Below are 17,045 nucleotides of genomic sequence, written 5' to 3'. Positions count from 1 at the left end.
TTAGGCTACTGTGCTATACACAATTAACTTGGAGTTGCTCTAATGTTTCTGTCTATGTTTTTAAATTTTTTTGTATGTTTTGTTATTTTCTGTAAGCCACTTTGAGACATATAGTGAAAAGAAGGTATAAATTCTATGAAGAAATCCCACTAGTTTAGTACTGTATTGCGCTTCTCTCTGCCATTTACACCTGTACTAAAATATTGGTGATAATCCAAAGCATTAAAGTAGATAAACTGAGTTGTCTGCATTTTTGAGAACTGTCCATCTGTTGGTCTCACTTAAAAAAATCCCAAATTGTACAATCAGTGCTACTCTTAGTGGCAGAGATCTTCACAGGTCAACTGTGCATGTCAAAGTTCATATGGCATTGTTCTACTGTAGAGTTGAAGGGGTAACAGTTCTCTGTTTACTTTACTTAGGACTCATCCATGCTGGAGATAATGTGGATTTCAACTGTGTGTGTGTGTGTGTGTGTGTGTGTGTGTGTGTGTGTGTGTGTGTAGAATCCACATGATGTCCTCTTCATCCAAGTAGCAGTCCGTAACCCCCCCCCCCCCCAATCTGGATATTCCCAGTCTCTGAATAATCCAATAGGGGAAGAAAATCCAATATAAAATCACACATTACATGACTGAGTGCACTGAAGCACATTCTGTGGGTAGGCTTTAGAAGGGTGGTGACGTTTTGCTGGATGCGATCTATTACCTCACCCCGACTCCCATGTTGTTTCTATCAGTCCAAAGGAAGGATGCAGCCCGCCCTTTTTCACCTGCTGTTGCTTAAGGCATATTTATGGTGGTATTATTTTTTACACAGCTCTTTTGTGTAGAAGTGCTCTTGCACAAAGATAGCTGCATGAAAAATAAAAATAAAAATTGCTCTTATAGGTACAGGAGGCAGAAAATGAAAATGGGAGGAAGCAGCAGCTTTTCAGAATGTGAATATGTATGTATTAAAGTAATATTTCTAGCCATGTGTGAGGGTGTTTCTAAGATTAAATGGGATTAAGTACTTCTGGCCCACTTTCATGGCTGCATGGATTAAAAGTTCTGTCTTGGAAGATGTGGCTTTTTTTCAAATTTGTATTAAGGATAGAATGCTTCACATCTTTTCAAAGCTTTAGATTCCCATTGTATTTTTTCTTGGCAACTGGTTGTGAAGGGTGTGTATTAATGTTGCATTTGGAACTTCAGCTTCAATGTTCAGTTCAATGCACTGCCGTTTTTATAATAGTGTGTTAAGGTTTTCAGAATGGATCTATTTTGTAGCTATAGTGAAAACAAAAAAATGTTTCTTACCATATCTTTAAAACAGATGATTGCTGAAGCATATATGATAACTGAAACATACATAATCTTAAATTTTTCACAATGAATTTGCAAAAATGCACCTGACACTAAGTTGTAATGGGTTCAGTACTACTATCAGACACCTGAACTGTGGGAAAATAAAGGAACGTGGGACAGGAAAAGGAAGCTGAGAGGCAGCCTCTTGAATGTTTAAGGTGCACATGGGATGATATTCACACATTTCCATCTTTCCTAGTTGAGACAGGGCACAAGATGCAATGGGAATAACATGGACCAATCCCAAAAATAAAATCAATAGATATCATGAGAGGGCTCTCACAAGATTAATCCGTTGAACAGTAGACTAATGATATACCAATATATCACAATGTCTGATGTAAGGATAGAACTATGTAAAGGGAAACGAGGTAATGTCCTGGCAAATGCTACTACTTAGGGTTCTAAAACTGATACATACCTTTACCCTTTTACAACTGCTATTTTATAGTACAAAGCAATAGGGGTGGCAGGAATAATGAGCGAAGCGATGGCCAGCTTTCCCCACATCACTGTTTGTTACATAGTACATGCACACACTGTGATTCACGATAGATCACCATGTCAAATATTATCAAACTGTTACCACAATATGGACTGCAAACCAGTTTTGTATAATATATTGATATATCGCCCAGCCCAGGAATCAGCAAACTTTTTCAGAAGGGGGCGGGTCCACTGTCCCTCAGACCTTGTGGGGGGCCGGACTATATTTTGAAAAAGAAAGAAAGAAATAACGAATTCCTATGTTCCACAAAAACCCAGAGATGCATTTTAAATAAAAGCACACATTCTACTCATGTAAAAACACGCCGATTCCCGGACCGTCCACACATTGGGCCCCTGGGCCTTAGTTAGTCAATCGATGGCCCAGCCCTACAGTAGACCAAAGTGTGTTTTCCAAGGTTATCAGAGCTCTTGGTTTCAGGCAAAGATTCAAAATTGTTAAGAGCCTTTCAAGTTGGTTATGGTTACAAGTCTGGAATGAATAACTTAAGAGTTAATAAATTTGACTTGTGACTGCCCAAAATATTGTTCTTAACATTTATTTTGTCTTGCATGCCTGCACTGCTAACACACTGCCTGTTATGTCAGACTGACCTAGGGGTCAACCTAGCACAGCAGATCCTTAATACTGGTCCTTGACTTGATAGCATGTTATGCTGCCAGAATTGAACATAGCAATATTGTCCATATCAGTTCTGAATATGTGAATTATAGAATGTGCTTAATAGGATACTTGAGTAACTTTTAAATAAGGCACATTGACGCTAACTGCTGTACTACCCAGTATTTGTGAGAGGGAGCTGATGTGTTCTGTTTTTGCTTAGAGCTTTATAAACACTTGCAATTGGAACTGCACCTGCATCTTAGAGTATTACTTGCCACATTTTGTCAGCTGGCTTCAAGCTGTCAATTCCTGTTTGAATTTTTTGCTCTTTCAGGAGAATAGATGAATTTATTGAGGTATTCCAGTGAAAGTTGACATGAAATTGACCCTGCAGGCTTTCTAAACATGTACTTCAAAAGGACTTAGTTTACTAGTAATTACTTACAACTTTTTTTAGTAAATAAATAATAATTTTAATAGCAGTTCTTAATCTTAAAAAGGCATTAAGTACAAAAATCTAACTTCATAATTTGTGCGGTATAAAAAAAAATACACTGCTTTGTTTTGCTTTGCTTCTTCCGTAATCCATCTTTTGTGGGCGTGTAATAATTTTGGAAATTCTTTGTTGCATGTTTAAGTTTTGTCTAATTTCGGCAGTGAACTGTTACTGTCTTTCTTTCTGTAACAGTTCTAATTTGTATCTTTCTTAACACAGCTAGCTCTCTGCTTCCTGCCCCCCCCCCCCGTAGAGACTTCTGGGAACTATGATACAGCAAGGAGTACAGTGGTGCCCCGCAACACGAATGCCTCGCAAAACGAAAAACGCGCAAGACGAAAGGGTTTTTCGGTTTTTGCGTTGCTTCGCTAGACGATTTTCCCTATGGGCTTGCTTCACAAGACGAAAACGTCTTGCGAGTTTGTTCGCTTTTTTCTTAAAGCCGCTTGAAGAGGCGCAGTTGCAACGGACCGTGCTTCGCAAGACGAAAAACATCGCAAGACGAAAAGACTCGCGGAACGAATTAATTTCATCTTGCGAGGCACCACTGTACTCTAAAGGACGGCACTATCATTTTCTAGGGAAAATTAACTGTGGTTGTCAGAGCAAGACTCCTGTTGATACTGTACCTTGATGGCTCTAAACTCCGCCACTCTTTGTAACATTTTCTTAATAGCCAAGAGGAATGAGATACGTTTTCTAAATTTTGGGCTATGCAACAGCAGTAAGGTGATGTCATGAGCCATGCTTTATTGTCAAGCAAAGCTTCCTTTTAGGTATGACCTGGTAATTGCTGAAGCACAGTGGACTCTAGGGAGCGATTCAGCCTCTTTTTACCTTGGAATTTGCAGGTTGAGAAGGCTGTAGCTCCTAAAATAAAATCTAAAATCTAAAATCTAAAATCTAAAATCTAAAATCTAAAATCTAAAATCTAAAATCTAAAATCTAAAATCTAAAATCTAAAATCTAAAATCTAAAATAAAAAAATATAGCTTTGTCCAGTATGGTGACAAAGGAGTCAAAAGAACAGTATTGTAGAATTGGGGGTGTTTGGGAGATAGGGCTGATGTTGCTTTAATCAAAACTCTTTCTTTAACCAGGGTGCTGGAGAAAGTGCAATCTCTCTCTCTCTCTCTCTCTCTCTTTTTTTAAAGAATCAACAACATTTATAAGACTCCAGGACATTCTTTTCTGATGGAAACATGCCTAACAGCTAACCTTAATTTTCTTCTGCTTTGGGGAAGAGGAATTGTGGTAATAGTTCTTATGATGAACAAGGAATCCCAGAAGCAACATAGGAAAAAGAATGCATTGCATCATGTCACAATTGGCTGTATTTGAAATGTGATATTTAAATTGCCTTGAGTTAAATCATTATCCAGAAAATGGACTTGTTTTAAATTGGATTTCTATTTTGAAGCTTAGATTACTGGAGCAAACATTACTGGTTGCTATTACAATGAGAACATAACGGTTGTAACTGAATGGAGGCTTTACGCAAACTAGAAGTGTAATCCCAAACCATGTGATCCATTTAGTTAATAAGCATAGCATATTTACGTTTGCTTAGACAAGAGAGGCATCTCTGTTTTGGTTCTCTGGACCAGGCTACTAAGCAAGACCACTTGCTTGAAGACTGATCCAAAATATGCTACAAGCAAGGGCTGGCAGCTACTGAGAAAATTACTGTTTCAGTGAGGGAGAAAGTAAATATCCCTGATATTTAGTTGGTGGAACAATAAATATTCATTAAATTGAACAGTGTTAATTGGGAGAACTTAAAGCAGGAGAACATAATCATGTGTTTGAGCTTCAAGGGCAACTGTAGTGATATACAGGGCAATAGCTCCTGGATCCTATTGCTTTGACTTGGTAGTACCTGGGCCCTCTGGGAAGGCCATGATAATCTAATGTGCACTGTTTATGGCAACATGAGAAAGGGCCTTTTCTGCAGAGGCTCCCTATTTGTGGAATGCTCTCCCCGGGGAGGTTTGGCTGGCCACTTTTATACGTCTTTAGGCACCAGGCAAAAAGATTCCTCTTTAACCAGGCCTTTGGCTAATTGACATCTGATGCCCTTTTAAAGTACATTGTGGAAGTGGAGATTATTTGGTTGTCTTTGTTCCTGTTTTGATTATGTATTTTGTGTTTTTTATATTTTGATTATATATTGTGAACTGCGCTGAGATCTACAGGACTCAGGCAGTATACAAATTTAATAAATAATAAACATAATAATATGTGTGCATGCATGTTCCTGACTTATTTGAACTTTATTTAGAAATTATTTTTATTAGAACACTTGTAAATACAGTATTTTAAGACATGACAATTCAACAGCACATGTTTCTGTTAACATAGTTTACATTTTAAGGGGAAAAAACTTACATATGCAGTCTTTCCACAGTTGAAACCATTCTCAAAACCAGGCAGGGTCAGGGGCAGCCAGGTACACTTGCTCTGGGCCTCGGAAGGCTAAGCCACCTAAGGGGCTCCTTTTTTGTTTGTGTTTGGTCACTAGCCATGATCCTGCTCTTTTGGTACTTGATTGAATATAAAATGTGAGAAGAAGGCTAAGCACATCAGAAAAAGTCACTTATTGGTGCTGTATTCATTCATTTGATTAGTACTTTTGTGAAATAGTGCCTTTTTAGAAACGGAAAAATTCAGAGCTGCAGAACTACATAAGTAATTAACTGATAGACAGGAAAGATTTGCTAAAATCTTGGCCGGGGAGGGTGGGATACAAATAAAAGTTAATAATAATAATAATAATAATAATAATAATAATAATAATAATAATAAAAAAATTTAGCCACCTCTATTTAGCAAAAAGCACAACAACAATTTAACTGACAACTATTTCAAAGTAGATGACTTACAGCAATGCAATTTCCACGAATGCACAGAGTTAGACAGAAAATCATTTTTAAAAACAGTGAATAACGCTGTCCCCTAACCCCTGTTTATTGCTGATGCAAGTTGAAATAGTAGACTGCTGTGACTGTAATATCAGCTGTTCCCAGCCAATCATTAATGGTCATTGCTTCAGCTGCTATAGCTCTTCAAGCAAGCAGATAGCGAAAGAGTAGGGGATGTACTGCCAGCCTTGGATCCCTTGGCAGTGATTTCTGAGTCAGATTCGCAGAGACCTCTGGCCTATAGTATATCTCTGCTATGATCTGTTTGTAGAGTTTACTCATAAATCATGATGTTGGAAAATGCATGCATTATCACCTTTTACAGTTTAATTCATGTGTGTTAAGCTGTATGGTACCAATAATGGCATGTAAATGTGAAACTATAAAACTCAATTTCTGGGAACATCCATTATAAAACTTCATTTTAAGCACCTAATTAGTGCTTCTTATGAAAGGTGTAAAAGTATTTTTGTGTTGTGCAGAGTGGGGATCTGGAAGGTTTGAACAGACCTTCTATCCCCTAAGATCCCATTGTTTCTTGGCATAGACTGGGAGATGGAGTGGGGGGAAGGAGTGCCCTGTTAGGATTCTTCATGAGTGTGTGTAGCAGACACCCATGTTACTTTAAAACCATGTGGATATGATTCCTGATCTTGATTAGTTTTCAGCCTATTCTGAGATGAGACTGAGGTGAGTGTATAAGTTGGACGAAGGAAACTATAGTAAATGGTCTGTACCAGGAATGTCCAACAGGTTGACCGCGATTGACAGGTCAACCCCCAATTGTTAAAAGTCAATTGTGGACGATTGCGGGCTTGTTTTTGTCCGGGTGTGTGTGTGTTGAGGAGCATTTGGCCCTGCCTGCTCCCTTTTTCCTTTATCCGCGCACAATTTCAAGAACGGAAGACGGAGTTTCCTCTGGCGATCTGACCTGCACCCCTAAAAAAGATCAATAATTTAGACTTGCCTCCCTAAAAGCAGACCATCAACTTTGACAATTTTGACCTGCCCCCCACAATTTGTACATCACTTCCAGTTTTTTATTCTGTGAGTAGATCACAGTCTCTTGGGAGTTGGATGTCCCTGGTCTGTACCCTTTGCCCAAGGTATAAGCTACATTGAACTTAGTGGGGCTACTTTATAGATGTGTATAGGATTGGACTGTAAGTCAGCCACTGCAGTGTAAAAACTGTGCTAGTTGATTAAGTGTCAATAGATTAAATGAATCCACTTTGACAGTATTTTTAAAGCTCAAATGTGTGATAATCGTGTTAGTGAATGGATAATCTGTGCTGCATATTCTAATATAGAAATCAAACTGATTGTTACAACAGCTTGCAATGCATGCTTTGGGAAGATGGGGAGGGTGCAGCAAAGAATTTGGCTGGCTGGCAGGCATTGTTGAGCAGACAATGAGACAAATGAGCAGTGGGTCCCAGTGTATGTATGCGTGCCACTTCACTGTTCCTCCACACCCACCACCTGAGATTATTGTCTCTGCTTGCCTTATGAAAGGTTAAAGCCCTGTTTGTGGTGATTTATAAAGTATTTTGCACATTTAGGCAGCAAATGACATTTTGAGACTCTTAACTCAATAAAAACCTTCAGTCGCAAGTCTTCAGATTTGAGTAATTTTACTGCTTAAAACCATTTAGGTAGCCTAATCTTGTGCATGCTTACTCAGAAAAAAATAGATGTTCAGTCGGGTTAAAGGTAGATGCTTATAAAATTGAAGCCTAAATCATCTTAAAGTCTATTATAAATGGAGCTCTCCGGTACAGCTATGATTCCAAGGGGCAACCTTTAAAGGGGAAGCAAAATGAACTGAGTTCATCTTATAGGAAATATAAGCACATGATTCATCCTTTAAAAAATGTAAACCTGAATGCTGTTTTCATGAGAGCTATACATAGCTAGTCCTGGTGGGCTGTTTTGAGAATGTAGTAGGAGTAGATAAGACCAATCCTTTTCATGACCTTCAGGCAACAACCCCCTTTGAACAGCTGTTCCCCACTGCGCCATTCTCTTCACCTGGAATAGATGGAACTGCATTCTTTCCAGTGTTAGAAACTGACATATGAAAACTAGGAGATGAATGGCACCTTAAACCTAGGTTATGAGCACAACAATGGAATGTCTAGCCACACTTTTTAAATCACAAGAATACAAAGCTGAAAATGAATGAACTGCAGCTAAAATATTATGTTTGTTTTCCACATGGTCTAGTCCTTCCCCTCCCCGCCCACCTAATATTCCTAAGAGGGTCTCTTCTCCAGTCTTCAGAAAGTAGCTGGTAGTGGGGAGGCAGAAAAAGTTCCTCCTTTCTTTCCACTCTGCAGTTTTAATCCAAAATCTTAGGCTCAGTACTGCACCCAGAGCTCAGAAACTACTCTCACTAATGAAGTTTCTGGTCGCAAAATGCTCCTAGAACAATGGGTGTTTCGAACACTTTCCTATTGTTTCAAGATGCCACGTAGCGCATCTTCCTCACATCATTCTTCCTTGCTCTCCCACCTGCTTATTATGTGCTTTTCTGGATTGACTGTTTTATAACTTAATTCATGCAGCTAGAAAAAAACAGATCAGTGTCAGCATTTCAAGTTTTTGACCTGCTTCTGCTTAGGGAAGAAACATTGCATCTAACTTCCTGATCTATGCTGCTCAGCCAGAGAGACTTTTACGAACTGTATCAAGATGCTGAGGCAGACGCACATGGGAGTACATTTCACTGAAGTTAGTTGGACTTAAAAGTTAGCAAGTTTAAAACTAGGTGGTAGAAGACGTTGCATATGGATCAGTACTCCATCTTTTTTTTTTAAGTGTGCAGTGTGTATAATTAAATGTCACCACTATCCCATTCACAAAATCAGATTTTTTTCCTTTGTAAAAGCAGGTGGTGTGGGGAGTTCTTCCAAGAAAAACTGGTTAGTACTTGCCTTAAACAAAACTATATATCAACAATAAATAAGAAGTTATTTCATAACTTTGAACATATAAAAATGTATGCCTTAAGCACTGTTGCACAAGGGTTCTACTTTGGAGTTCAGTGTGTGTCATGACAAAATTACAAATGTATTCTCCTGTTCCATGACAGGTTAAGTATACCCAGGAGCATTTGGTGAGGGACTTTGTCAAAAGCCCCCTGCTTCTGATTTATTTAAATATATTTTTTAAATTGGTGTCAGTGCTTTAATCAATATACTCCACTACTCCCCCCCCCCCTTTGCATCTCTTAATGTCCAACTGCATTCCTTTTTCAAAATTATTTCCCTTCCTTTCTGTTCTCCATTTGGGCCAGGCTTCCATTTTATGGAAAAAGCGATCAGTTAGTTTCCTTGACGATGCTTTTTAACCATTCTGGTTAAAAACCAGCTTGATGGTAATTTCTTGATCTGTGCTGTAAATTCTAGCTGAGCTTGTGGTTTTGAATACCCTGATATTGAATCCTTTTCCCTTTCCCTTTCAGCTTCCTTTTTACCAATCACCTCATTTTTGAAAAGTTTTATTTTGAAGTGAACTGTAACTGTCTTGGCGTTCCTCATTTTACAGAGGGGTAAAATGACAAAGGAGAAAAGAGAATATACCAGGAGGAAGGTGATCAAAGTCTATCTAAATAAAAAACGTCTTTAGCTGAAAAACTGCAGCACTCGGGTGTCAGGACTCTTGTTTCTGTGTCAAGGGTCAGACGGAGACTTCTGATATAAAGCTGTCCCTGTAACCCCCATGTCTGTTTGGGGGGAGGGGTTACTGGTTTGTTCTGTTTTTGTTTGTTTTTATTACGTATTATGTGTTTTTATTTTGTATTTTTATGCTGTGAACCACCCTGAGATCCTCAGACAAATTTAATAAATAAAATGTAAGACACAGCTTGTGTCCTAAAAGGATATTTTGTGAAGTTTAAAACTGAGTGGCTGGTGCCTTGTTCAGTCCTGTATCTTTGTTACCTTTGTCCTTTCTATATTGCCCTTTAAGATACATAATGTCATCAGGACAGAAGCAGTCTTCTCTGTTCAGTCAGCAAATATGTTGGTCTAGTACAGGGGTAGGCAACCTAAGGCCTGAGGGCCTGGATGCGGCCCAATCGCCTTCTCAATCCGGCCCGTGGACATTCTAGGAATCAGCATGTTTTTACATGAGCAGAATGTGTGCTTTTATTTAAAATGCATCTCTGGGTTATTTGTGGGGCATAGGAATTCGTTCATCCCCCCCCCAAATATAGTCCAGCCCACCACATGGTCTGAGGGACGGCGGAACGGCCCACTGCTGAAAAAGGTTGCTGACCCCTGGTCTAGTAGTTACAGTGGTACCTCAGGTTACATACGCTTCAGGTTACATACGCTTCAGATTACAGACTCTGCTAACCCAGAAATAGTACCTCGGGTTAAGAACTTCGCTTCAGGATGAGAACAAAAATCGTGCTCTGGCAGCGCGTCGGCAGCGGGAGGCCCCATTAGCTAAAGTGGTGCTTCAGGTTAAGAATAGTTTCAGGTTAAGAACAGACCTCCGGAACGAATTAAGTACTTAACCCGAGGTACCACTGTATTCCTCAACAGAGGCAGGAAGCTATCTTATAACAAGTCAAACTGCTTGTCCGTCTAGCCCAGCTGCGTGACTGGTAGTGGCTCTTCAGAGTATTGGGCAGAGGTATTTCCTGTGCTTTCATCCTTTTGTTACCTTCTTCCCTTGCTAAGGATCTTATTTCAATTAAGGATGCCATGTGCAGGTGGCATCTGTATTCAGTAGTGCTACCTTCCTAAATGTAGCCTGCTCCATGATGTAAAAAGGTAGTATTTATATCAAGGACACATTGGCACTCTTTGTCTACACAAAGCTGTATTTTACACACTGAGCCAATGGTAACACATGTGTCCATTTTCAGTTTCTTCTAACTTTGTCTCCTGGACATTTTAATGATATTCTAAGCTCTAAAACAAGACTTAGATGTCAGAGGAATATTCAAATGGATTTTCTCAAATTATATTCCTCTTATCCATTTTTAATGCTGCATCAGAATATCATGGCTATATCCTCAGTTGAGGGTGAATGTGAAATGCTATCTGACTAATCTCCTTGTGCTGCCACTACTTGTTAACTCTGAGAATTGTGTTTAGTGCATTTGCCCATTTTCTTATACATGGCTAACAGGTGACTCAGACAATTTGTGTTGATTTCAGGAAGCCATTTCCCCCTTTATGGGAAAGATTTAGAAGACTGCAAACTCTGTAATCAATCCTATTTTTTTTAATTACTTTGGCAGACTGGGATTGGGGCCAACGGTCTGTAGACCATGGCTGGTCTTGATAGCCAGTCCATGGTAGTTCTTTCCCATTCTTCCCACTTCTTCAATCCAGTGTCAGATGTCTAAAAAGCAGCAAGAAGTCTTGCAGTGTTGTTTCCAAGATTCAGCACCCAATTCTTTAGGTGCCTGAACACATGTGGGGACGTTCCTGATTTCACACTGGCAACAAGCAGTCCTGCTGTTTATTTAGTATCTCTGGAGTATAAAGTGAAGACATGACGCTTCTATAGGCTCAGGGAAAGGGTTGGGAACTGCTTGATTCTGTGCACTAGCTAAACAAAAGGTTCATTTGCCAGTGATGAAGTGTATTTGCAGATCTGTGTTCAAGATGAGCATCTTTACATAGGGCCATAGGCCCCAAGGCTTGAGGATACCAAGTGGGGATTTTTTTCCCTTTGAACGTTGAATATGTGTGCACACACACACACCTTTCCCATGGAGAATTGTTGTTGTTTAGTCGTTTAGTCGTGTCCGACTCTTCGTGACCCCATGGACCAGAGCACGCCAGGCACTTCTGTCTTCCACTGCCTCCTGCAGTTTGGTCAAACTCATGCTGGTAGCTTCGAGAACACTACCTAGCCATCTCGTCCTCTGTTGTCCCCTTCTCCTTGTGCCCTCCATCTTTCCCGACATCAGGGTCTTTTCCAGGGAGTCTTCTCTTCTCATGAGGTGGCCACAGTATTGGAGCCTCAGCTACAGGATCTGTCCTTTCAGTGAGCACTCAGGGCTGATTTCCTTATAATAAAGACAGGAAGGTTCATTTGCTCAAAATGCCTTGTGTGTCTATATATTGTTGCTTGCAAGTATAGTAGCTTAATGCATTCACTTGCCTTTATGTTGACTTAACCAACTCCTGCCTTTTCCTGTACCTGTGTTGTCATGCGGTCAGTTTAGAAACCTGTTGCTTTGAGAGCACTCACAGACTTATACTTTGTGTTCCCTTTACTCCCCACAAGCAGATTTGTAGTATCTGCTTAGTATCTGCAGTCTCTGATATATATAATCTACTCATTTCTGAGGAAGTTTCTACATTTTTAAGGAAAATGTAACTTGTGAGCCCCAGTACATATGCACACGTTTCAGCTTGCAAGCCTTTTCATTTATGTGGATGGTGACACAGGCTTATTGGAAAAGTTTGCAAGCAGCAAAGAAGTGTTGGATTGGTAATTGGCTTGTTAGTGATGTGTGAAAACTTGCAAGTTTTACAGTAATGAATATAACCTTGGATTTCTCAGCTATTTGTCAGCCTGTATGTTCCTGTGAAATAGTCTTTTGGGAAAATGGAGTGCTACATGGAGAAGTCTCAGAATGGATTTATTTTTAAATGGCATTCAAAAGATGTCTTGTTCTTGAATAGCATCTTCTATTTGAGCATGCACTATTCTCCAGAAAGAGGAACCAGGAGAGTAACTGGTGGAGCAAAACCCAGGCAGTTTGGGCTTCAATTTAGTTCAACTTCATATTGCAAAATGTTGGAAAGACTCTTGCTTTTCTGCTAGTTTTCTGCATGTCCGTACTAAAACACAACTGCTAAATACTTTGACTTCTATAATGTAATATATAAAACAGAAATAAATTGCGCCAATGCAGCATGTGTTATTGGTACATTTCTGTCCAGAATAAGGTATTAAATAATTGTGATACTTTTAAAATTGCATTGATAGAATAAAATAGTTGCAGCCGAAGGACTGGCTCAGGATTTATTTTTTAAAAAGAGTTCCTGACTTTTGTACCTCTAAACCATTGAGTAACTAACAAATGCGAACTTTTGAATTGGGTTCTGTGACTGAAGTCTATGTCTTGATCAGAGTACAGTTGAACACATCATATGATATAATTCACTGTATTTTGTTCCGATCAGAGAAGAGGCTGGGTTGTCTTGCATTTGACTTTTAATATGTAAACATTTGTGATGTGAAATATGTACTTTTGACATCAGAAACCAATTTTAATGTTTTTCCATTCTAGGCTTTCGTTACAACTGCACAGTGCATGGTCGTGGAAAAGAATTTAGGCTTTAGTCCTGGAAGACAACTATCTATCATGTGCTAGGATACAAAGTTTGTGGATACTTTTACTTGTGTGCTTCTGGATTATAAAGAAGGAAAGTGAAAATGGGGAGGAAGAAAATACAGATCACAAGAATAATGGACGAACGGAACAGACAGGTGAGAAATAATAATGTTAAGCAAAGGTGGTCATTTCATATGGCTTCCCCAATAGCAGAGTCCTCCTCATCTCCTTTTCCTCTTGTGCCATGGCTATTAGATGGTAAGCCTGTTTGGTGATTTGTCTTACTTTTATTGATCTTATGCAGTATAAGGTGCTATGGAAGGTTTTTTTGGCTGACGAATGGGGATAAAATGCTTTAAGTAAGTAATTGTGTCATTAATTTGCCAATAACTTGATTTAACGGCATCTGGCTCCACACACTTTGTTGACAGAGCAGATACTGTTTGAGTCATGTGTGTGTCATGTGACCAAACGACCAATAAGAAAAAGTATAAAATACAGCATAATAACTAAGATCAGACAATCCTAGCAGTTCTAAGCCATGACAACATTTATGGCCAAACTTGGTCCTCCAGTTGTTTTGGGACTACAATCCCAATCATCCCTGACCACTGGTCCTGTTAGCTAGGGATGATGGGAGTTGTAGTCCCAAAACCGCTGGAGGGCCAAGTTTGGCCATCACTGATTTAGATATTTTCTACCAGCTTCGTAAATTGCATCTGCCTAATATTGTTTTTTAATTGGTTGGCCACTTTTGTTGTCTGCTCCCCAACCCCAACATATTAATCTGGCAAAATTCCATTGACACGGATACAAATTTCCATTGACACGGATACACCAATCTATAAGATAGGCTCCAAAGCGGGCCCTAGTACTCTTTTCTCTCAAAGTTTACTACCAAAAAGAGGTTTATGCCAGCTTCCTGTTGAAACTATCGACACTTACTGACTTAAGGAGGTGGTGGTGGAAGATATCAGTTTAACCTATTGGCAAAATCATACACAAACTTGTATCTTTTATGGGGGAAAACCCCCAGCATCTGACATTAAATCAGCATTTTAACTGTATTTGTTCAGTAAGATGAATACAGTAGTAAGGAAACTTTTCATGTTTTCAGCCAGTTCTTGTTTAGAAATATACTATTGCTATTATTTAGCTGTACTTTTATTATGTGTGTTCCTTTACAGACACAAGATAGTAGCAGTGCTATCTGTCTTAAACTATTATTACTAAGTACATAGTGAGGGAAGTCTTAAAACATTCCTCTTCAGATAGGATTATACCTCAGCTCTATCCTGTATACAAAGTAACTAATACTCTGGGGGATTATAATTAACATGAGACTGTCATTGTAGTGGTAATTACAAACTCTTATCTGCCTGAATGAGCTGTAGGCCATTTATATAATTGAGCTAGATGGAATAAATGGTTGTAACTGGGCCATCAAAGGGACTCAGTGTCAGCATCATCAAATAGTCTTCTTTGTTAACAATTAAGAGAGAACTTTTCCCCATAAGAGAACTTTTCCCCATGAATTAAGTGTATAAAAGCATTTTGCAAATGCTTATCAGGCCTGTGACCTTATAAGAATTTTTTGTTATGTTTTTGCAAAGGCAGAACATTAGATTCTGTAAACATATTAAAGCCCCTGATGGACTTAATAAAACACTGAGAAGGCTTGCCCTTCACTGTTGTGCAAAGTTGAAATCATTTTATGCTTTCTCATATGCATTATTCTGGTTTTAGATGTTTTTATTGCAAAAGAGGAAAAATTGGCTGTTCACTTGAAGCTTGGGTATAGCGGTTCCACTTACGATTCAGTCTAAGATGGATTGCTTTAGTGCGGGCAAATCTCCATACAGTGTCAGTGAAATGGTTGGGTATGCAATACATGTGGGTGGGCTGAGATTAACTACTTGTCCTGAAGAAGTAACTGCTTGTCCTGAAGAAGAAAGCTGCACTTGAGGCCACCCTTAGAAGTTACTCAGTGGGTGGGTGACATCCACTGCTTTACTTATCTAGACTGTTCCTTCTCTCCACCCTACCAGTTGCTTATCATCTCCCCTACTAATCTAACCCCACCACTGGAGCATTTGTTAGGGTGTTTAATGAGACACCCAGGTTTATATATAAGCCTCACCTGAATATAAGCCGCACCTTTAAAATTCAAGGGGGGAAAAGAAAAAAAGACTACCCAAATATAAGCAGCTCCCTTAAAATTCAGCTGACACTCACACCCGTTCTGTTTTACCGTATGTTTGTTTCAGCAGTGATATTGTAAAAGCCAGTTTTTGTAAGGTTGTGAATTTAAGCCACACTTTAACTTTTCACGGTCAGAATTTGGGGGGGGGGGGAGCCTTATATTCAGGTACTGCCTGCCTTATACTTTGAGCCAAGTTGATGGTTTTGCTGTTGATGTTTAAAGCCCTAAACAACGTGAGACCAGGATACTTTGATGAGTGCCTCCCTGGATCATATTAAATTAATCTTTAAGATCTTAAGAGGGGATCCTGCTAGCTGTTTGATGACTAGTGGATTGTCACTTGAAAATGACTTTATCAGTGACAGCACCCCCCATGGTCTCTCTCAGGTAATTTGTCAAGTGGTAACAGGAATGATTTTTAAAAGCCTTTTGAAAATTTAACTTTACGCAAACTTCTCTGGACTCTTGATGCTTACATTTAAAATTTTTATTTAGTATACTGCTCAGGTTTATTTGTGATACACAATTGTCTATTTTCTTGTTTTTATTTAATTTTTTAGGTGATTTTATTGAATGTTGTTGGCATTCTTACTGTTGCAAACCATTTATGAACTTTTATTAAGAGATATGCATGGATTATCATGTTGTTCAAATGGTAACTTTATAACACACAGAAACCAAGTTGTGTATAGCTTGTTACCTTGTAGTTAGAAGTCACGGGATAAGCCTCAATTTATTGAAAATAGTCACAGAGCAGGGGTGTGTCTGAAGAACTTGTCACTATGTGATTATGTTGTTATTTTGCCACAATGGAGTGTGTTTTTCCCTGTGAGACATAAGTTGGGTGATTGGCTCACAGTTGCTGCCCAAACTATGCAGTTTTCTAAAGGCAATTTGAAGCAACTGGCATCCTGTAAGGGTAAAGTGAGAAGGTGGGAGGAGAGCCATGTGCTCTTCGATGGATTAAAAATGTAATGTCTTTTTGGCACTGAGCATTATATGGATATAGAACTAGATAATACATTTTGGTAAATTTCCTTGTCTGCTATGTGAAGCAAAAGAGAAACTGGGGTTTGGAAGAAGTTTGTTGCAATTATTGTGAGTGCCAGTTAACTGGGTTAGTGTGATTGCAGGGGGAATACTTTCCACATGTCTCCTCTGTATCTTTACAGTCTGACCCTTAAGTATAGTAGTAGTTGTCCATTTCATTGCGTAATACCTACCCTAAGTAACAGCAAAAGTAAATTTGTTGCATTTCATTTTGTTTCAGCGTTTGAAATGGTCTAATTTCAACTCTCCTTGAGCTGACCTTTTACATAAGCATAGTCTGTGTTAATAAACTTCTTATTTACATCTATATACCTTTTCTATGCTGCAAGCAGTTTTACATACAAATATCACAGAACATTTAAATACGGCAATTAAACATAAGATGCCAAAATCAAAAAGCTTGTGAAACTTTGTAAACATCAAATGAACTTGGAACTGCCTATTAATTGCCTCCAGAAGCCTTCTGAAATAAGTCTTGTAATCTCTGCAAAAGGTCCTAAGCAAAGAGGTGTATTTGACCTTATAGCAGATGTCTTTACTTCAAAACTGACAAACTGTCCAGGCAGCTCAAGGGAGAAATGATCTTCCAGGTTATTCTCCATG

General features: G+C 38.9%; 1 protein-coding gene across 12 annotated transcripts in view; it reads left to right on the top strand.

Annotated features, from left to right (window-relative positions):
• Nucleotides 1–17,045, top strand: part of MEF2A (myocyte enhancer factor 2A) — an 88,541-nt gene that overhangs the window by 13,136 nt on the left and 58,360 nt on the right. For 11 of the 12 annotated variants that reach the window (XM_053364234.1, XM_053364242.1, XM_053364233.1 and 8 more), the window contains exon 2: nt 13,145–13,344. In XM_053364234.1, coding sequence (XP_053220209.1) covers nt 13,291–13,344 — 54 coding nt within the window. In that variant the 5' untranslated portion in view covers nt 13,145–13,290. Of the gene's footprint in view, nt 1–890; nt 949–13,144; nt 13,345–17,045 lie in introns of all 12 variants that reach the window. The other variant, XM_053364236.1, reaches the window with a different exon arrangement.

Source organism: Podarcis raffonei, chromosome 14 (genome assembly GCF_027172205.1).
Source record: "Podarcis raffonei isolate rPodRaf1 chromosome 14, rPodRaf1.pri, whole genome shotgun sequence".
NCBI classification, from domain to species: Eukaryota; Metazoa; Chordata; class Lepidosauria; order Squamata; family Lacertidae; genus Podarcis; species Podarcis raffonei.
Note: the sequence above shows the minus strand (reverse complement) of the source record. Positions and strands in the feature narration are given on the sequence as shown.